The 23,014-nt window shown below is 33.5% G+C and overlaps 3 protein-coding genes across 3 annotated transcripts; 1 reads left to right on the forward strand and 2 right to left on the reverse strand.

The window, feature by feature from the left end:
• Positions 1-867: 867 nt before the first annotated feature.
• On the reverse strand, positions 868-4,006 carry LOC114399145. The gene is made up of 3 exons (XM_028361270.1): positions 3,425-4,006; positions 2,617-2,703; positions 868-2,516 (listed from the first exon to the last, which is right to left on the reverse strand). Exons 1-3 carry the CDS (start codon positions 3,758-3,760, stop codon positions 1,206-1,208), a joined length of 1,734 nt encoding a protein of 577 aa, XP_028217071.1. The 5' UTR covers positions 3,761-4,006; the 3' UTR covers positions 868-1,205.
• A 3,487-nt stretch (positions 4,007-7,493) lies between these two features.
• On the forward strand, positions 7,494-17,268 carry LOC114399670. Its single transcript, XM_028361879.1, has 19 exons — positions 7,494-7,683; positions 7,898-8,589; positions 9,272-9,466; positions 10,340-10,423; positions 11,077-11,136; positions 11,464-11,508; positions 12,034-12,233; positions 12,343-12,849; positions 13,088-13,181; positions 13,283-13,462; positions 13,538-13,627; positions 14,255-14,317; positions 14,468-14,542; positions 14,633-14,683; positions 15,375-15,452; positions 15,652-15,786; positions 15,961-16,068; positions 16,175-16,240; positions 16,830-17,268. The coding sequence occupies exons 2-19, from the start codon at positions 8,233-8,235 to the stop codon at positions 16,902-16,904; spliced, it is 2,463 nt and encodes an 820-aa protein (XP_028217680.1). The 5' UTR covers positions 7,494-7,683; positions 7,898-8,232; the 3' UTR covers positions 16,905-17,268.
• Positions 17,269-18,999: 1,731 nt separating this feature from the next.
• Positions 19,000-22,086, reverse strand: LOC114400347 (alcohol dehydrogenase class-3). Its single transcript, XM_028362784.1, has 9 exons — positions 21,931-22,086; positions 21,710-21,846; positions 21,562-21,608; positions 21,009-21,334; positions 20,434-20,516; positions 20,282-20,357; positions 19,715-19,872; positions 19,473-19,634; positions 19,000-19,353 (listed from the first exon to the last, which is right to left on the reverse strand). Exons 1-9 carry the CDS (start codon positions 21,962-21,964, stop codon positions 19,237-19,239), a joined length of 1,140 nt encoding a protein of 379 aa, XP_028218585.1. The 5' UTR covers positions 21,965-22,086; the 3' UTR covers positions 19,000-19,236.
• Between the last annotated feature and the right edge of the window lie 928 nt (positions 22,087-23,014).

The following is a 23,014-nucleotide window of genomic DNA, read 5'->3' on the forward strand; positions in this document are numbered from 1 at the left end:
ACTGAAAAGTAAAGTTAATTGTTATCGCCTTCAAAGAGTATAATTCCATATACGAACTGAATAACTCGATAGGATTGGCCTAGCAAGATAATTTAAGCAATTTTCACAAGGTTTAAATTCAAATATTGGGCCTTGCCAAAAAAAAAAAAATTCAAACCTTAGTATTGCCATGGTAAAATAAATTGAACCATTTTATTATATTATAAGTTATGTTTAAACAAGACCTCACAAGAATCACATCAACACAAAAGAGATTCAAAGATTGTGTATATATGAAACTGTATAATTGAAGATAAATTAAAAAAATTAATTAGTACTATTTATAATAACAAGATTTTCAGTAATACATCACTTAAGAACTTCAATGACTTAGTCAAGGTGTTAGAGTTGTTGCCAATGCATCAAACACCTCCCATGACATAGTAGAGATTCTAACCAACAATAAATTGAGTGAAATATCAATATATGAAGTGTCATAATATGAAAGTCACCAAAAAATCAACAATGAAAAATGTTACACTTCCCATGTCATTGAAAACACCTCTATATAAAAAGGCGATCAATCTTATCCAGTATTGCATTATTACAAAAAAAAAAAAGTAAATGAATAGTGTCACTTATGACAGAGAATTGTGATATTTTAATATTATGGGGAAGAAAAATGCTCTTTTATGATATTTTTATATTGTGGGGAAAATCTTTTTTTTTTAATATTGTTACGGTTGTAAAGATGTACAGAGATCATATATGATCAAATTTTTTCCATTTGAATAAAATTTGATATGCTGTTGTATACAAAATTTCGATAATTATTTTTAAAGTTATAAATAAATCTTAAACATAGTCAGCATAACAGAACGAAACGGCTAAAACAATGCTTCTCAATTATTGTACTTTCACTCACTTCCTTCTTATGTTAGCATCCTGCACTTCCCATTGGTTGGTGCTAGGCTTCTAAGCTCGAAGATTAAACCTGTAATGCATGAAACTTATATGCAATGGGAACTACATCAAATCTAATCACATATGAGATCCTCAGAGTCAGCAAGTCATAAGTATTGACATATATATGTTGCCACTAGCCATAGATATCTAGCACTAGCAGGTTCTGAGCTCTTCCATTTATAAAGCAAGTAGCAGAACTCTTGGCTCGTTACCTTGAAGACTCATCATCATTGATAACGTTACTAAGCTAATGTTCTAGACTAGACACGTGCCAGACAATCCCAAGTGGTTTCAAAATCAAAGTAGAAGGCCCCATCAAATGTGCTAAGATCAGGAGATGCATTCAGTTCAGATGCCAAAGCTCCATCAGCTCCAACCGGGACAGAGTTTTCATTGCTAAGACGGGTGCTTCCAGTAAACTGGGTGGCACTGGATGATATGTTCATAGATTCTGAACTTTGTTGATGAGGATTGCTTTGATTGGCATCCCCAATCCTGTCTGCCTTCAATGCAGCTTCAATTAGACTCGCATCATGAGGTTTCTGTTGGCAAGAATATTGCCTTGTAGTTCCACTTTGGGTTACATTTCCACAAGCATTTTCAACTCTACTCAGGCCAGCCACATTATTACTTGAAGGAGCATTGTCACCTTGAACAGAATATGCATAAATATTCTGGCTACCATTTGATTGATAAGATGCTTGGGTTTCATGAGCAGTACTATAATTGCTGACGGAGCTGAGGTTATTCAGTTGAGAGAATGGATTAGGGTACCCAAAATTTTGGGGGACATAAGCATAAGCATTTTGTCCATAAGAAGTTCTGCTATTATTTGAAAATCCTGTTGCAGCATGATAATTGGGATATTGCTGTGCTGGATTGTCATTATTGATGAAGCCACCAGAAGCGCCATGAGTAGAATGGTTCATTGGCAAGGTGCTCCCAACACCAACACTGCCTAACCCATTAAGAAATGTGTGAGAATGGAACTGAGGCACTAAAGTGCCAACTCCATGTTGCCGCACCCTTTGGATGGCACGATTGTGCACACCTAGCGAATGCGGTGGAATAGAATGAGACTGGTATCTGTTTCTCACCAAAGTAGATACCAACTCTCCATATCTTCCATGGTTTATACAAGACGGGATTGTAAAGTTGGTGGCAATGGAAGGGACAGTATTTGGCCTGGATACATGGTTTTGGAAGTTAGAATTTAGTGAGGAGCATGTATGCATTATAGTAGTAATTGGCCTAGAGGCTTGATTTTGAGGTATGAAATTTACTGGGGAGCATGTATGTGTTGCAGTTGATATTGATGTCTGATTCAGCAACATGGAATTTGGAGACATCACACGAAAAGGAAGAATATGATTTTGTTGGGAATTTGTGACATCACTCAAAGTACAGTGGTTTGTTGAAGCCGGTAATGGAGCAGTCTTGCCCAACTTGAAATTTTTCCTCAGACTTCTCCATGTCTCAGATTTCTCGGTCGCATGACAGTGATCTGTACCTAAAAAGCCAGTGCCCCACTTCGGACATGGTGCGACATAATCACACACATAACAGTGGCACTGCATGTCATAAAGAGAGAAAAAAACTATTATAATTAAACCAGCTCACGCATAAGTCTAAATTCTGACATAGCCTTAAGCAACAAATTATGAACTTTACTTGGTCACAGTGTTTCTCATGGGGGGTGGAAGAAAAAGGAAACAAGACACAAAGATGCCGGGGATGAGGATAGTCTCTGCACGCAATCTGCAATTCAAAAATAAATAAGGAACCTCCACATTTAAAAAGGTATAGATACGTCTTCAATCATAAGCAAAGAAAGTATGGAAATTGTAGTTTTGAGAAAACAAAATCAAAAAAGTATAACGAGCAAATAAGTATTGCATTCTGTAGCATTACTAGAAGTAAATTCCTCAATTAAGCATTGTATTCACAAGCATACTGCTAGAAATTATACAACTTCATCAGAAGTTAAATACATCTGAATCATAAGTAACCACAATGTAGCAAAGACTATACTATGATCCACTCTGGTTATGCTTTCTTCCAAAAACAGAGTTAAAAACATTTGCTCATAGCTCCTAGAATCTTAATCAGAATCAGATATTCCAATTTCAATCATACAATATGAATCGATTAAAATAAAATAGGAATGCTAGCATTATACTCACTAACACTCTTTCAAAACACATTTTCTCTAATTTGTTGAAATTCATATGGATCCCACTTGTTTGGGAACGAAATCCACAAAATGGAAAATGAGACCCAGACAGTTCATGCTCAAGGCATTAAAAAGACTAAGAAAAATTAAAACACATTACGGCACTTCCCACTTACCAGTACATCTAAATCAAACTTTTGGTAAAACACCAACAAAAAAGAAAATCAATCAATCACATGCACGATATTTGAGAGACTAACAATTATGTAAAAGTGAGAGAAAAAATTGAAATTTTGGAGGAAATACCTGACCCTTCTCCCCAACAACAACCACCTCGTCTGACCCAGTTGACGAGTCATCAACAGTAGTGACTCGGCTTTCAGGGTCAGTATCCAGAACCACACAATCATCATCGTCATCGTCCACGCTTGGCGTTGATATCGAAGACTTCTTCGACTTGCGTTGAGGTTTGTTCACCTCGTGCATCACAGCAACCTCGTTCGATTCCTCGTCCGAAATGTCCAGAAACTCCTTCACCCAGTCAAAATCAATGGTCATGTTCCTCCCTTTCTTGTCTTCCAAACACGCCACTTCCTCTTCTTCGTCCGAACTCACATCCAACACAACCGCCATGGGTTCCATACTGAACAAGGTATCAAACAGAGTTCAAATCCACGAAAAATCCTTAAAAAGATAGAGTTTTTGGAACCTGTCGCCGCAGTGGGGTGGAACAAAAATTGAATAACATGAGAAGCGCAAAATGCAACGAGTGCCAGAACAGCAGTAATAAATATAAATATGTAAATAAATAAATAACCGCTTCGACGTTAACGTAGCCCAGAGGAGAGAGATGTTCAGAATTTAATAGAAGGGAAAATTTAAATTGCAGGGCCACAAAGGTTGAGAAAAGGTACGCAAATGGTCAAATACTAAAAAAATTGGGAATTTAAGTGGATGTTAGGTTTGGTTATTTTTTTTTTTTATTTTTAGTAGAAATAAAAGATGGTGATGAAAATGTGTTTGATTGGATGAGAATATTGTTTATATTTTCGGTTAAAAATAGGAATTTCATTTTATGGTAGCATGAATGTAATTTTAAGTAAATTTAAAAATATTTTTTTTTAAAACATATTTTCAGTATTGTTATCTCTTAAAAATAAAAATAAAAATAATTTTTAAAAAATAAAAATATAAATCAAACACGGGGGAGTTTGAGGAGGTAAATTCTGTTTTTCTTTTTCTCCTGAGTGTGTGATAAAAATAAAATAAAAAAAAAACCGGCTGCACGCGTTACCAACGGGGCCGTGTTAGTTAACATGAGTTATTGGAGCGCGTGGAAAGGGAATGGAAGGTGTTGTTTGTGCGTTACCAACTGCAACTTGAAGTCGAAGTTGAAGGGTACTTTACCTACTGCATACTACGAAATTCATTCATTACCGAAGAAAGAATAGCACGATCTTTTTTCTAGTATTGAACTAGTAAATTAAGTTAAATAAATCATTTAGTCTCTGAATTATGCATTTGTTATTAATTTAATCTATATTTAAAAAATCACCAATTTTGTTTATAAATATATAAATATTGTGATAAATTAATTTAATTGTTTATTATAAATCATAATATGTCATAAATTAATTTATCATTAACTAGTATAATTTTAGAATGTTATATTTTAAGGATTAAATTATCAATATGTCTAAATGATTGAGCTAGTTTGTTATAATATTTACATATTTATGGGCTAGGCTAAATTGGTGATTTTGAAAAATAAAAGAAAAAATTTCATACTAAAACATAATTTCAAGGACTAAGTTATTTACTCATTTTGAATTACATATCGGATCTAGTAACAAAAATCGATTCAAAACCTTTTATGCCCATTTTATATAATTTTATTTACAATTTTTTATCAATAGTTTTAATGATTTAATCGGATCTTGCTTGTTTATTTATGAAATTATTGTATAATTCAAATTTATATGAGGGTGATTGTTTCACAAAATAAGAAGGAAGGTTCTTCTCGTGGGGATCAAAGACGGAAGGTTCTTCTTGGGTTTCCTTCTGCTGCATCGAGAAGCAAGACAACCACATTCTCCAGATGCTCATGTTTCGATATTAAAACGAAAAAGAATATATGCTATTGAAATTACGCTAGTTGGTTCTATATTTTGTTGCTTGCTTGCTTTGTTCCTCCTTTGAATCGTTGTGTAATTGAGATGCTGAAATGAATTGGATCTATCAGTCAATGTGAGTGAGAATTGGTGAATTTGAAAAGAACACAAAAAACGAGAATGGGATCTATCAGTTCCATGTTTGTGAGGAACTTGTGAATTTAATAAATTTCTTTGGATTCACCATAAAGATGTATTGTATTGGTTCTTTGATCTTGGATTAATTCTATTAGTGTTTATTTGGATTGTTGAATAATGAATGATTGTTGGAAGTTGAAATAAGAAAGATTGGTTTGAACTTGTTATTGCTGCAATTTTTATTTTTTTCATGAAGTTGAATTTGGTTTGAATATCCAAACGTGATTACTCTGTGTAAGGAAAAAAAAATAAAAAGAGATACAATATGTGTAGTTGGAATAAAATTGAGAGAGTGTGTATGTAATTTGCTATTATTATTGTTATTATTACAAGAATAATTTTAAAAGGATAATAATTTATTACTTTTTCTAAGAAACAACTCTCATATGAAAAGTGAAATTAATGATAGAAAAATTGAAAAATAGCTGATTTTATTTAAGAATTTTAAAACAAGAGGAAATATTTATTGAAAAAACCTTCTTGATTTATTTTTTCCTTTATTGTACTTAAAAAAACCAAATAATTTTTTTTTATTTTGCAATGTAAATATTTAATATCTTTTGAGAAGTACACATAGGCTGACAAAAATTGTGCATGCCTTTACTTTTATTTTACAAAAATTACTCAGTTGATTCTTATAACTACACAAATTTTACTTTTTTAATCCCTACACTTAAAATAATTTATTTTAATCCTTAATGAAGCACTTTTAGATTTTTTTTTCTCCTTAAATTACACAATTTATCTCTTCATCGTTGTCATTTTGTAACCTTAGGGATCAAAAATGTTGTATAAGAATAAGAAAAGTATAGTTTTAAGTGTAAAAACTATAAGGTAAAGTTTGTATAACTAAGGACTAAATGAATAAGTTTTCCTTTTTCTTTTTAAATTGTTTGTATGACAAATTTTCAAACTAAATTTAAATAAATGGATATTGTAACTTTTTTTTTAGTTATTATGCATAGATTTTTTTTCCTAAACACTTATATGATTGTTCTTGAAATTTAACACATATATTTCATATACACTTTGTAATATATATAAAAAAAATATTTCTCTTAATTTTAAGATTATAAGTGAATAAACCTATTTGTTGTTCAAAAAGTAAATTTGAAACTTCGACAAGATACTATTGAACAAATTTTTATGAAACAATCTCAATAACATATATCTTTACGAGTTATAATGATGTATAGAGAGAAAAGAAATCTATAAATTGAGCTCAATCAATAAAATTAAGCTAATGTGTTCATTCAATAGCTATAGTACAATAATTAGGTAAAAAATTATTTAGAAGTAATAATTTTTACAAGATTTACCTTGAGAAGCATTTTTCATGCCCCCTCATACAAGTAGAAAGATATGATATAATAGAGAATGATCATTTAAATAGACCTAAGGTACTCCCTCAAATTTTTACCCTCTACTCATATTTTGTACTTGAGCATCAAAACCTTTATAGATGCACCACTAATTCAATTTGTGAGAAAGTAGAGATTTTGCCTTTTTTTTTTTTGTGAACTAGATATCCTTGGGTTGAAAGCTAAATATCAACCTGATAATGTACCAAGATTCATTTAAGAGGTTAATATCTCTTAATATCTTTTCATATACATGAGTAAAGAATCAAACCATTAATTATGTGTTTAAGATATTAAATTATCCGGCATTCATATCACACCTTGTTGTTTTGTCCAAATATTATACTCCCAAAGATAGGTGCTAAACATAGTATAATAAATCACAGATATAATCTTATTTTTATCTTTTCTTACCTTCGAAGATTTAAATCGTTTATCACACCCAAAAAAATAAAAATCCTTTATTATCATGCACATGCAGTGGCCATAATACTTGGTCCGATGAATTAATTAAAGTTGGCTTGCGTGCTCGGGGATTTCTAAAACTGCCCCGACAAGTTTGGCAAAAGTGAGAAACAAATGGAGCAGTGTGCGATCACAATTAATGCAAGTTGAGGGTCATCCTCGTAAATATATTCTCCTATGTTAGTATTATGTTATGTTATTGACTTATTGTTATGTGTTTTTATTGACATGACACGAGTAGTTTTTTTTTTTAATTCTCTGTTTTTTGTTCAAACTCCAAAGGTGTTCTATCTTTCATCCTCCGATAACTTAACCATCTCCTTCCTTTCTCTTCCATTTTCTATATTTAGCAACTCTTCTCTCTCTCCCCTCTCTCTCGCTCTGTTCTGTCTAGGACAAGGACCGAGCCTCAGGAACCACGAAAACACAGGTACATGCGTGTTTGTCACACCAACAACACCTGCAATATTGATTCTGCCTTTTGAATTTCCATGCATTTACTCACCCTTGTTTCCGTTACAAACAATACGCGTTGGAGGGTTATGCTTTTTGATTTGCCTCTTTCACTCTGCGCATTCTTTTGCCATTAATGAGAATATTGACAGTTCCATCATTAATGAGAATAATATTGTTCTTTGTTTTAGAACCAGGTTGGTGCCCATTATTGTTCGGGTGAAAAAGTTTGAAATTTTGAAAGAAAAAAAATTAAAAGGTGGAATCTACCTGCCCAGAAGAGTCACATGAATCTTTGATCGTTAAGTCGTATAAAAAAAACTTTTTTTTTTTTTAGAAAGGAGGATCCCTGGAATAATTTTGGTGGTCATTTCCATCTGGGGTCTTCTCATTGGAATCAGAATGTGGTAGAATCATCAAATTCAGTGGAATGATAAAAAAGGTTGGTGGTAGAGAAATGGTGTGGAGGGTGCAATTGATTATTGAACTGAAGATTGAGAGCATGATGAGCTAGGTGCATATCAATATGGACTCAAAAGAAGAGGCTGAACCTCATGAGGATAGGCCCACATCGCCAATGCGGGTCCTGCAGCAATTATCTGAAGGGGCATTCAGAGTTGCTGGGGAAGCATTTCACAATATGTATTCGGGTGGTGGGTCAAGCAAATCACAAATGGGGCCTGGTGCACATAGACGAAGTCAAAGTGAACTTGTTACTAGAGGAGTTGAGCGTACTAATAGCTTTCAGAAATTAAGATCTCATGTGCATAAGGCTTGGCGGTGGGGTGGCAGATTCCGCCAAGAAGTTTCCCCGGCGAGTTTCAACCCGGAGGTCATGGCCAACCAGAAACGGCAGTGGTATCAGCTTCATCCTAGAAGTCTGGTATTCAATTTTTAGAATCCCTTCATGTGCTATATTTACTTTTGAAAATATTCCTTGCCTGACTGATCTGCAAATAGTAAAGGAATTTAATCTAGTTATGTTCTATATTGTACAATACAGCAGTACAGTGCTATCAATGATGATAAATTTCAATAACTCGTGTTACTTCACGTTTCACCTCAGATTAGAAAATCAGTTTCCTCCCTTCAATTACTTGTTCTTCATTGTTTAATCAACAAAATCTACTTCTTGGTTTAGACAACTTCTTTGTCCTCTTGGAAATTTAACTATTCTTTGAATTCTTTAGCATGTTTTCAAAAAATATAATATTTCTGCATGCAATCTTTTGATATCAAATATATATCACCTAAGGAAATTGGTAGCAGTTGTCTCTCTATATAATCTAGCCCTATCAGAAAGAAATTAGAGCATGAGCATTGAGCCATCAAGGGTATTGATTGTTCTTATATTCGTATAATTAACCATGCCATGCTGGCCTATGAGTAATGGCTATGCTGTTAATGCTAAAAGTTATTTTGAAGGTTCTTCATGTAGACTTGGAATGTTAACAATGATGCATTGTTGCATTAACTTTTAGGTGTCTTTGTGTACCATACACATATTTGTCAGAAATGTAAGCTTATCATTTTGTATAAGTAAGCCACTGTGAATATTACTGTAGGGTTGTGTACATTATAAGGAGCCAACATCGCTCTTTGAACATTTTTTGATTGTGGGGCTGCATCCAGATGCTAATTTGGAAGATGTGGAGCATGCATTTGTAAGAAGGAAAAAGTGGGAAAAGGAAAAACCTGAATTTCTAGATTACAAAATGTTACAGCAACAAAGGCCACCAGAACCAACATTGGAACCTCAGGTTTGTTAGATATCAATAACACATTCATTTTATTAAGCAATAGCTTTATCCCCCTGGATGAGGTCATCCACATGGGTCACATGATGATGCCATTAGGCTCGGTCAAAAACCAAAATTTTAAGAATATTATTTACCATGAGATTCCTTTCGACGTGTACATTTGTTTTGAAAAGGAAATCTTATGAGAGAAAAGAAAGAAGGTTAAATTATTTTTTTGGTGATTTGATCCTCATTTTTTTCGGGTTCAATTTAGTCCTCTAATTTTTTTTTTGTTCAATTTGGTCCTCTAATTTTTAAAATCAGTTAAATTTGGTCCGCCATCTAAATTAATTTGAGTGGTCCTATCGTCTAAATTTGGTCCTACCATCTAAATGTGCATCTTGTGGCGGTTTAAAACCATCGCTAAGTGATTTTAAGCAGCCACAAAGTGCGGTTTTTTAACACTGTTGATCCAATTTAGACGACAAGATCAAATTGAATCGATTTTAAAAATTAGAGGACCAAATCGAACCTAAAAAATAAATTAGAGGACCAATAAACTAATTTAACCAAGAAAGAGAAGTACAATTAAGGGAAGGATAAGATATCCTCCAAAACAGAGGAAATAGAAGGAAACATAGCATAAAAGAGATAACTGACTGTCCAGTCTCTCTGCATATCAGAAACAGAATATTATATCTGTATTTTGATGGTGAACAGGAATTATTTGAGTGACAATACAAATAATCAATGCAATCAAATAATTTTATCGTAAAATTTCCAATCAAACAAACTGTAACTGAATCCTCCTTATTTATATTTACAATTTAGTTTATTGCTATGGATCAGTAGCTTCTTTGTAGCTGATAGTGATACCTTTTTGCAAACATACAGTTGCTATTCAAATATCCTCCTGCAAAGAAACTAACAATGCGTATGAAGGATTTAGCTCCCTTTTGCTTTCCTGAAGGTGTTAAGGTCTGTTTGATGCTATGTTACATACTCAGCTGTCAATTTTTTTCTCATTTTTAAATGCTACCTTACAAGTGTTTGCTATAGCTTTCCATTGTTTGCATTTGAAGCTACTAAATTGGCCCTACTAAATTGTTTGCGAAAGCATGTTGCTCTTGCCCTTTCCATTATATATAAATGACAAAATTATTTGATTTCTCAATGAATAAATTGTTTGATTTATCTTGGAGTTACAAATTTCTGTTATCTTTTTTATCATTACATTGCAGCATATGAACTTAATTTATATCATTCCCGTATGTGACATAGTAAGAGCAACTTAAACAGTAGTTGCTTATTCAATATTATGATAATATGGCAAGAGAGAGGCAAGGAATTTTAAGATGCAGTTTCCTTCACAAGCAACATTGCTTAGCAAGTTTAAAGTTGAAAAGTGGGGTCATCATAGGTTTAGCTTATTAGGGTTGACTGATATTATTGCCTTTAATTTATATGATTTCTTAATTTTAAATAAAAAATTTCCATCTTTTATTTTTGGTAGAATTTGGCATTTTGTTACTAAGATAAAAATAACAGTTTTGATAAAACAATGGGTCTAGTTAAGTTATAAAATCTGATTTCCCACTAACTGTTTCATTTGTTTAAGTGCTGATTTACAGGCATGGCTGTTGGAGAGGACTCCGTCTCTAAGTGAACTAAATGAACTTGTCTATGGACAGGTATGCCACATCGATCTCATAGTTATTTTTCATGAAAAAATATGTTTTTGCTCTTTTACAAGCCAGTTAAAGCAATTTATCATCTAGTGTTTTAGATAATAAATTCATACTATGTAAGCATAACTTATTACTTAGTCTAAGTGCTATGGCATGCATATGTAGAGAAATATTGACAAGGTCTACATTTTATGATCTTTCATTTTTGTTGCAAAGAAGCATTGACTCAATCAAATTTTTATTGTATAATTAACCTTCCATTGAGCACTTAACACCTTTGCACCCAAAGATGATATTTATTCTTCTTTTTGTTGCTGTTATTCTCTACAGGAGCATTTAGGAAAAGATGATCTTTCATTTGTCTTTACAATCAAGGTAATTTTTATATTGATATCATCTATTGAATTTAGTCTGTTAGCTTGATATGGTTAGTGATTGTTCTTTTGAACTCTTATTTGACTTACCTGTACCCTGGTTCACTTATGCTAGATCAGATTATGCAAGATTTGGTGTCTTTGTAAAGTCCCGGCATATTATTATTTTGAATTTCTTTTTTGAGAATTGTAGAATGAACCATGGAGGAGGGGGTAACTTATCTTACAGTATATGTTTTTCTTAGCTACTTAGTATTTTTCTGAGATAAAACTTCAGAAGTATGTGCCCAACAATTGTCTCGACAGTTCAGAACATTTGAGATGTTAAATAGTGTTATAACTCAAGCTGCGAGTGAGAACAGGAGAACCAAAACTAAACTTTTAATTTGTAACATGGTCTCTTATGGACAAACAAATAGGGCCTGAAAGCATGGACTAAACATAAACTTACTGCATACCTTGCTTCTCATTTATTTCTTACAGTAATGATTGCTGAAATGTGTACCTTGATGTCTTTCTTGATCAGGCAGCAGACAATACAACACTTTATGGAGTTTGCTTACATGTGCCTGAAATTGTTCAGAGGCCCCCTGGTATCTTAGGCATATCATCTCCTTTTTCTCATCCCTCTGGGGCATGCAGCCGTTTTCTGGTTTCTGCACCTCGCTGTTACTGTCTTCTGACTAGAGTTCCTTTCTTTGAGTTACACTTTGAGATGTTAAACAGGTTAGCATTATTGGCATGTATGGACTTACTTCTCAGGGCAAAGACATACTTAATATCCTTTGGTTTTCCCTAGATCCTGTAGAATTTATTATGCCTTACTTGGATGCAGTCTCATTGCACAAGAGCGCCTGAATAGGATAACTCAGTTTATAAATGAGGTGACAATCACTGGCAGCACTCCATCAACACCCAAACTAGGTGATCAAATGAGTTCGAATGCTAACTCTCCGGATAGAGAGTCATTTAGTGACTGGATGGATTGTGCAATACCCCTTGATGGTGCAGCTATTATTACTGCTGCTGCTGCAGGGATTATATCTGATGATGAAATCATACAGTTATCACCTAAAATATGGGATTCTCGCTGTCAATCTCCTGTAAGTGTGACTGCCAGTGATGCTTCAGATTATTGGCAGGTTAGGGATGTAGACAAGGATGGCAGGAAGAATCTGCAAGATCATGATAATTGTGCTTTTGAGGCCCCAGAAAATCTTGGTTCTATAGAAAGAATGCATGGAATTTGCGAAAATGACCAAGTTTCTCCAAAAGTTGGAACACCTTTTTCTGCTCGGAGTCGTGTCTTGGAGCGTCTTGGAAGTTCCGAATCACTTTTCAGGTAATAAATATATAATTGCAATATTCGTCTCAATTTTACTTTTGGATAGACTTCATCACTTTTTTTTCCTTTAATTTATTTTGCTACATTTATAGCAATTATGGAACAAAACCTTTTCAGTTTTGATACAGTTCATCTATCTGTCTACTTTGTTGGTGTGTTTTTCTTCTTGTTCTTTTTTTGACATTTAATGTTTACTTCTTATTCAATTTCAATACCATATTGTTTTCATTGGCAGTCCAGTTAGAAGCATGGCATCAGATAACGAGGAAGATTTTTTCTCAAACAATGAAAGAGATTACGGGGACGAATTGTTAATGGAATGGGCCATGGTTAGTGTAAAATGGTTGTCCATTGTTTTGCGTTGATTAAATTGAGGTGATGCTTGATTGGCATTTTACAAGTTATCTTTTTTTGTGAATGGATTTGATAGGAGAATAAGAATGATTTGCTACAGATAGTGTGTAGATATCATGCTGAACCTATTCCACCTCGAGGAAGTGAATTAGTCTTCCACCCTCTCGAACATTTACAAGCTATTCAGTACATACGACATTCAGTTGCTTCTCTTGACTTCAGCAATGATTGTTCAAATTGTTCTGAACCAGCTCAGGTAATTTTTAATTGATTTTTAACACAATACTTATCCAAAAAATATGTGCACTCCTTCAACTATGCTTGGTAAAAGGACAATGCAAAGCTGGCAGCTGCCGAGGAAGCCCTGTCATTATCAGTATGGACGATGGCAACTACTTGTCGAGTTCTGTCCCTTGATAGTGTAAGCACATATTCCAGTTGACATTCAACAATGTTAATGATTGTCTGAACTCATAAGTTCTGTATAAAACTATTATTAGAAGCCATTTCCTGCAAGCAGAAAATCTTTTAAAACTATTATTTTTCCACTAATTTCTATTTCACTGATCTTTTATGCAGAAAATGATTTTCAGATTGATTTTGCTCCTGTCTCTTGTTTCCTTTTTCTGTTGCTGGTGTTTTATTTTTTTATTTTTTTTTTTGCTGTTTAGTTTTCCCAGCTCTTATACTGAGTAACATTGAATTATAGCTTGCATCATCAGTTCCTAAATTACTTTGTATAGTTTAGGGGTATACTTTGGTTCAACCCGAACCCATCTCAACCCAACAACTATTTTATATCCTCTAACTAAAATGAACCCAAATATATCATTTGTAGCTCCCTGAACATTTCCATTAAACAATTTGTCAACGAAGATGCTTTACTGTGCTTTCTTTGCATCTTGTAGACTGTTACCTATGGCCCCTGCCTCTCCACTTCCTATTGAAGATTTTGACTCATGTCCTTTACTATATCAGCTGCAAATATCTTGCTACTTTCTTCATTGGCTAAAATATTTCTATTTTTTATCCATAATGTTTCTGGCAGGTGCTGGCATTAATTACAGGAGTTTTGTTGGAAAAACAAGTGGTAATAGTGTGCCCAAATCTGGTAAGTCTTTAAAACAAAGTAATTGGTGTCCATCAATTTTCCTTACAACGTTGTAGCTTAGTACTTAGTTGCTGCTGTTGATTAATTTGGATTGGTGCAAAGAGGAATTATAACCTGACTTTCATTTTGGCAATTTTTGACACAATGCAGGGTGTTCTATCTGCCACTGTGCTTTCTCTTATTCCCATGATTCGTCCATTTCAGTGGCAGAGTTTATTGCTCCCTGTGAGTCAGTGAATTCAATGAGCCATGGTTTCAGATTTTCCTCGTGTCATTGTCATGTAGGTCTAACAATATGTTAGCCTTGTTTTTCAGGTTTTACCTGGGAAAATGATTGATTTTCTTGATGCCCCAGTTCCATATATTGTGAGTTTCATTTTCTTATGTTTATAAAATATGTTGTTTCAAATTATATTTGTTTTGTAGGCTACTACTTTAGTTTAATATTCATTGTTGCTTTGTTTAACTATTACATTAGTATTAATACTTCATTCATTCATAATATTCTCCTTTACCAGGGTTAGTGATTGATTTTCTAGGTTTTTGTTTTGAGAAATTGATTCATATGAAACTTAAGATCTAGCATTTATGTTTGCATTTGTGTAATCTAGAAATTGACTTACAGCATTTTTTTCATCTTACACCAGCATGATTAGTTTTTTTTTAATATTGATGTCTTCGTTGCTTTTTAGTTTTTAGAATGTGTGCTTACTTCCAATTCCATTTTGAATTGATAATGCCTTTGCATTGCATTGAGGATTAGTATGATCGTGTTAACAATGCTACTGTTCTTTCAATAAGTGAAAATGATACCCTATTCTGAAATTTGAAGGAAAAAAATCAGACCAAAATTAGGATTGGAGAGGAAGAGAAAGATCAGATTAGAAAAAATTTCTTTGTTAAATGTTCATAACGAATTATAACTTCAAATTGAAAATTTTACCACCATGGTTATCTGTCATGTGAGAATTTAGTTCTTTTTCTTTTTCATGAATAAGTGTTCTTAAATTTTAATAAATGGTTTCATTGTTTATCCATTTTTCTATTGTTCTTGCAGGTTGGCATACAACATAAACCAGATGACTTGAATATGAAAACTACTAATCTTGTTCTTGTTAATATACCAAAGGATCAGGTTTGTAATGATGTTTTAAAGATAATTACATGATATTCCACAAGAAATGTGGGGTGTCTGTTGGAATTAGTCACACTTAATTTACTTTGTCATATCTTTGACTATTTCTAAATGTTTTCTAACCAGAAGATAGCATATACAGTACCATGCAGAATTTTATGCTCATGCTTCTCTTCCATTTGTTTTTTCTTTTGTGTAGATTACAATGTGTCACTTACCAAGACTTCCACAACATAGAGAGCTTCTCTCTCAGTTGACTCCAATTCATGCTAAACTTTCAAATGAAAGATCAATTGCTAGAAAGCATCCTGTACATAGGTGCAACGAAGTACAGGTTTTTTTAGTTCCCATACTTAAAGATCTCTCTCTCACACACGCTATTCAAAAAATAAATATTAGTATTTTTTATCTGTGAATAATCCGTGCTTCACAAACTAGCACCTTTTCAGCTTCTAGCTTCTGATGCTCCTTCCATTAGTGGCAACTGCTAATTTTTACTTGTTTACAGGCTGAAGCTGCAACACAGTTTTTGAATATAATGTGGCACTATTTGGAATCACTCTGCTCAGATCTGAAATCTCACACGATCACTAGTGTACAATCAAATAACGACAGGGTAAGATGACTAAGTTATTGTGATATTGATTTTTGGAAATTCTCAAATAATTAAGAATTGTAGTTTGCCTTCTTTTTCCTGGCTCATCCTGGATTAATTTGTTCAGGTTTCTTTACTTCTTAAAGATAGCTTCATTGATTCATTTCCTGCAAGGGACCAGCCATTCATTAAGGTAACAACCTTTTATTCTTTTTAAGGAAAATCATAGGAAATTTTCGTTCTACATAAGCATTGAAATGATTGTTACATAAAATTGTCTTGTTGCCATCATAGTTACGAATAAAATTTGATTGTTGTATATATTACATTTCGCTTAAGCTCAGAAAAAGTTGGAATTGTTAACATCATTGGGGGGAGGAGGGAACATTAAATATTACTTCATGAATAGGCACAGTGGAATTTTGTTTATTTTCACTTACATTCTGAAGCAACATAAGTCATAGTGAGATTGATGTTTGTATAAACTTTTCCATGATGAGCACTTAATGGATGATAAAATAAGAAGGTAAAATGAATTAAAAAAACCACTCTCATAAGCTAAAATCAACTTAAGGGCATAACTTTTATAAAACCTCTCTCATTTAACTTCTCCAAAAACTGAAGTACATTAGTTTATTTTAGCTTATGGGAGAAACCCAATTCATTTTAGCTTCTTATTTTCTTCTCCTAGATGTGTTTATGGAGAAGTTTATGCTAAAAAGGCCAAGCTCTTTACTCATTACTGTTTGAAAGATATTGATTTCGAATCCCTGGCTTTGCAGCTATTTGTAGATACACAGCTCTTCACTGTTTTATCAGACTCACGTTTGTCAAGCTTTGAGAGTGGCGAGTCATAGTCCCATGTCACATTATTTTATAAACCAAATGGTGCAATACATCTGTTAGACATGTTTGTTGGCACTGAGGAAGATATAGTTCTTGATTTCATTGGGGAACACCTCAGATGAAACTTTGCTAATCCAAGAATCCAAGGTTTGGAATGACACAGTTAGTTGATAGGTGGGTTAAAAAAAATTGTATAATGTTGATAGTGATAGACTGCAAATGCCAAATGCCATGTACTAAGTCACTCTGCTAACCCAGAGGAAGGAATCACTATCCCTATTTTTTGTTGAGGGATATGTTCTTGGGTTTAGCTGCACGTTTTGTAATTGAGTAATTGTGAGTACATACAGACTATTTGCCCTTTCCCTGTTGCCATATATGTTTGTTATTTGTACAACAATTTATATAACAAATTTTACTACAAAAGAGAGAAAAATAGAGAAGTATGAGATATAATAAATTCTGGAGAGAAAGATACAAAAGGGTATTGTTGTATAAATAACACAACTCTTCAATTTTTTCTTTTATTTCTAGATAATGCAATGCAAGATGTTCTTTTCTCTGTTCTTGGGGTTCAATAATTAAATCCACAGTAATCAGACATTACTTTGTGAAAAAAAAAAAGTTTTCAATTTATCCAAGTGGATGTCAATATATTACATAGACTCACAGAGGCACATAGCTACATCTAATCCGAAAAAGAAGTGAAATGGGACTTTGGCAGTACGATTCGAAGGGAAATAAAGAAATAAGAATAAAGTAAAGAGAAGTTAGAAAAGAAAAATGTTTGAAACTTTTCTTTATTTATTTATTTAGATGAGTTACAAATGGGTAGAAATAAATAATTTTAAAAAAAATTAAACCATTTATCATATTATTTTTAACAAATTATTTTTTGTTGTAAAAATATTATGTAATTTTTATAAATTTATTCAAATAAATAATTAATTGATATTTCATCTATCTCACATCTCTCTGTTTCTTTCCTTTCTAGTGACACTCCTAAGATAGGTGCAATATCATTTGATTAGCATTGTCATTTTCAAAACGACTTTATTTGAGAGTTGAGAGATATCAGAAGAAAAAAAATTATTAATCAAAAATAAAGTCAAGCATAATAAATTAATAATCCACTTTGATAACCAGGCACATCAGCAAGCAAACATATTTATTTGATATTTAATAAAAAAACACGTTAACATTTTTTATTCAATTTATATACCCATCTAACAGAAATTAGCTAACATAATAATAATAGTAACTGTATTTATCATTAAATTACAAATATTATAATTATAACTTAGTCCTGCCTTTTTTTTTTACCTAAATAACAATATATTTATAATATTTCATTAAATTATAATTATAATTAGTTTCGTCCACTAATAATGTGTACTCACGATGTTTAATAAAGATTAATTATTTCTACTGGGATTACTTTATATCAATATCATGTAAAAGAATAGTTTCATTCCGATTTTCTTTTTTCTTCTTTTTTTTTTAGCGAAACTTTAATTTTGGCATTTATTCTAATACGAGGATGTGAATCATGATACCATCATCATGTACCATGCATTTTCCAACATCAAAATTCAACGGATTCTTGGTTGGCGTTCCATCAGCATCGTTTACCATTTTTGCCTGCCATAAAACAAATCTTTAGTTGATCTCTTGAGCATTCGTTCCCCCCCCCCCCCCCCAGGATGGCATTATAAAGTACCACGTTTTAAACTTTCCTTAAATTGTTAAATAGATTCTTTCCGATGTACGTTCAGCTTCACCATTATCCATGGCATGCCAGCTTCATGAAACCTAAGCCTCAATACTTACAAATACAGGTCCTATTTTCTAAAAAAATTAGTGACAGGTTACACTTGAGTAGATTTCAAAATTAAGTGTTCTAACGAAAAGTGTATACATGGCAGAGAAAAGAGAATTGGATAGAGTATACGAAACAGATTCATTGAAAATCGCACAACCTGGCTTCGGAACTTATTGACAGCACCGTAACATATCAAAAGTAAAAACAGCTATGGTGTCTGGCACCCAAAAAGGATGGAGAGGTGATGATGATTCTTGACAGGTAAAATGGAAGAATACCAGTCATAACTCAAAAAGGATGCTTTTAAGTATTAATTGCAAAGACCTTCTTTCTGAACACAAGTTTGCCAAAAGACTCGGAAGATAACATCCATAATTCCATATTATAGACCAAAATGATCTTACTTACAAAATATAGCCACTCGAGATTTATTTCAAGTTCAAACTACAACCACTACAAGAGGGAAAAGCAACACAACACATCCATTCCTCACAAAACCAGGCAGGCTGGCACAGATCACCTCATTCTTGTGTAGAAAGCACACAGCGAAGGCATCCCCCTTCATGCAAAAGATCAAAAGCCTTGTTGATCTCCGAAAGTGTCAAAGTATGGGTAATGTACTCATCAACCTTGATTTCCTGCAAATCAAATAAAGCAGACAGGGACACAATGTAGCCTTGTAAGTTGTAACTATCCATGCTTTCCCACAATCTGAACTAATGCACAGAAACAGAACATTCTTTGAAAAACCCTTTACCTTCTTCAAGTACTTGTCTACAAGCCAAGGCACCTGTGACCTGCTCTTGAAGCCACCAAAAGCTGTTCCTTTCCAGACTCGTCCACTCACCAACTGGAAAGGACGGGTTGATATTTCCTGCCCTGATGCTGCAACACCTACAATAACTGACGTCCCCCAGCCCTGGAAATTATCAAAGAATATTTCATGCCTAGTGTAATAATGTTCAAAAATTGTGTCAATATAACAGCAGCAGCATTTACCTTGTGGCAGCATTCCAACGCAGCTCTCATCACGGAGACATTTCCAATACACTCAAAGCTATAATCAACTCCACCATCTGTGCGATCAATTATGACCTGCTGGATTGGTTTATCATGTTCATTTGGATTTATAAACTCAGTGACTCCAAAGTTTTTTGCTGCAAGAAATAGCAAAGGAAGACAAGTAAATAGAAGAAAAAGTAATTATTATCGTGAAGAATCTCTGATGTAGTGCACTAGCACTACAAAACCAAAACTGAGAAAACAACAAACAGAAAATAGCTCATAGTAAGAGAGTATGCTTGTACATAAGCATTTATGCCACAGGAAAAACAATAGAGGAAGAAATGAAATAATACAAATATATACCAGAAGAACATACATATTAAGATCATATCAAAGCAAATAAGCAATGTTATTCTTCTGCCAGTATAATTCTTTAAAAAGGTCATCTTCCTTTTATCAAATATGGCTATGGAAAAAAAATTTATTATCAGACTGTCAAAAGCCAGGTGATAAGGAAACATTAAAGACATACTGTCTAGATTAGGTCAAGTCATGACATACCTACATCAAACTTCTTGCTGTCAATATCTATGCCAATAACCCGGGATGCACCAGCAGTTTTAGCACCCTCTGCAACCTGTCAAGTGTAAATTACAAACCATAATAGAAGCCCAAAAACATAAACACCTACAATTGCAACTGCAGAAACTTACAGCAAGCCCAACAGTTCCAAGGCCAAAAATAGCAACAATGGACCCTGACTCCACTTTTGCAGTGTTCCAGACAGCTCCAAGGCCTAAAAAGTGGGGAAAATAGATATCACAACTTCATAATAATAAGTGAACTTGGTACTGGAAGGACACAAGACACCGCATTTCACAGCATTAGAAAAGAAAAGGCTGTAAAGTAACATTTTCATTTTTCACTAAGCATGTTAATTGCTAAACAATCAAAATAAGAAGTGCAGAATCACTGATAGGTCATCTTGTTATCAAATTTAAATAATAATAATAATAATAATAATAAACAATAACCATGAGCTATCATTACATGAAACTCCAAAGTCCAAACACAGGGTTATTCTAATTGAAAACATGGATGATGGATGGAAGTAGTAACTCTGATCAGAAACATAGAGTCTAATATGACATACGTGTAGTATGGCAAGGCACCAATAATATACAGCTGCATAGGCAAATGTAACATCATTATGCAAACACATTTTCATGAATTCATTAGACAGCATGCTCAATAGAGTTTCTGAAAAGGATAATGCTTAGTCGCTTACCAGTTGAAACACCACATCCAAGAAGACAAACTTTCTCCAGAGGTGCCTTCGGGTCAATCTTAGCTACACTAACATCATGAACAACAGTGTATTGACTAAAAGTGGATGTTCCCATGAAATGATAAATAGGCTTCCCATTAATCGAGAACCGACTCTTCCCATCATTGAGCATGACCCCAACTCCAGTGGCGGAACGAACCTTGCCGCATAGGTTTGTCTTCCCTGATTTGCAAGTCTTGCACTCCCCACACTCAGCCTGATAACAGGGAATGACATGATCCCCAGGCTGAACATTAGTAACACCTTCTCCAACACTCTCCACAATCCTGCACCAAAAACACGTAAACCCTAAAACCCCTATCCCATCAACAATAATCAGGTATGCGGAGATATAAAGTTGGTTTAGTGGTGAAGGGAGAGGTCACGGGTTATAATTCCCCCACTAACAAAAACTAACAATATTAACAACCAACATTTGCTGATAAAAAAAAATGTTCCTTGCATCTTAAAAAATGTACTATTCAACATTCATATTCATATATATTATACATACCCTGCAGCTTCATGGCCAAGAATACAGGGGAAGAGACCTTCGGGATCCTGCAACAACAACAAATTTTATTTTATTTTACAATGCAAATCAAAACAAGGGAACAAGAATTGGTGGATTGAGAAAAAAAAGAAAAAGAAAGAGGATATACCTTGCCGCCCCAAGTGTAAGCATCGGTGTGGCAGAGAGCGGTGAAGAGGATTTGGACACGGACCTCGCCGGCCTGAGGCGGAGCCACCTGAACGTCTTGGACAGTTAAGGGCTTGTTGGGTTCCCAGGCCACCGCAGCTACACCATTAAAACGTGCTTACATTAGGGTTTGCTAAGTGTTAATTGGATCTGTAACTAGAATGAGAAGAAGAGAGGGAGTACCTTTGCAGGTAATGACTTGACCTTGAGTTGCCATTGAAATGAATGAGATGAGATTGCTATCTCCGCTCTAGTCTCTCTGCCTTCTACTCACTATGAGGACAATAATAATAATGTCTTTGTACTAGAGTACGACGTTACTAAAATGATGAGGTTATGTTATGTGGCTAATGTCAGTTTAAAATTTGACACTGGTGCTAAGAAAACAACACTCATTGTTACAGTAAAATAAATAGAAAGATCCATATGTTATATTGTTATTTCATTTTAGTTTGACTTAATTAAAAAATATAGGATAAATTATAATTTTATTCTCACTTTAATTTTTATTTGTAATTTTCGTCTTTTCTTTATTTATTTATTTTACAATTTTGGTCTTAAAAGTTTTTAAGAAAAAATGTGTAATTTTGGTTTTGTTTAACTACTTAACAGTTAGTTAATGATGAGTCACTTATTGTGATAAGATGAAAATCAATATTTAATAATTAAGTTAATTTAATTAATTAAAATATAAAAAAAATGGATATACACAAAATTATAAATTAGATTAAATTTTTGAATTTTTTAAATCTGAAAAACTTAAATCACAAAAAAAAACTAAAATTGCAGATGAAAACTGGACCAAAAATAAAATCCAGAGGGAAAGATAAGACCAAGGAAATTTTTGTACGTTACAATATGACAGAACTACTGCTGCCATTGGGCTTGTTGCCTTGTTCCGCTATGAATATTCACAGTGGGCCTTAGGGTACTTAAGATTCAATCTCAACTAATTAGGGCTACTGCTTCCTGCACCCCATTAGAAACAATAAAGACACTGAATGTACTCATAGGTTCGCTGAATATTTAGTTCAGCTGAATATATAGTTCAGTAAACATACCATTGTCTTTCATAAGAATAATTTTCACAGAAGAATTTTCAAGCAGATTGTCACAGGCTCAAAGCTGAATTTTCATAACAGAATTAACATAATGTTTTCAACTTGGGGGAATAGGCCGAAAGAGAGTGACTAAAAAAATGGGAGTTTGAGTTTTGAGATGATAGAGTAAGGTAGAGGAAGGTAACTGAAAAATAAAAGAGAGGTTG

Source organism: Glycine soja, chromosome 19 (genome assembly GCF_004193775.1).
Source record: "Glycine soja cultivar W05 chromosome 19, ASM419377v2, whole genome shotgun sequence".
In the NCBI taxonomy this organism is placed as follows: Eukaryota; Viridiplantae; Streptophyta; class Magnoliopsida; order Fabales; family Fabaceae; genus Glycine; species Glycine soja.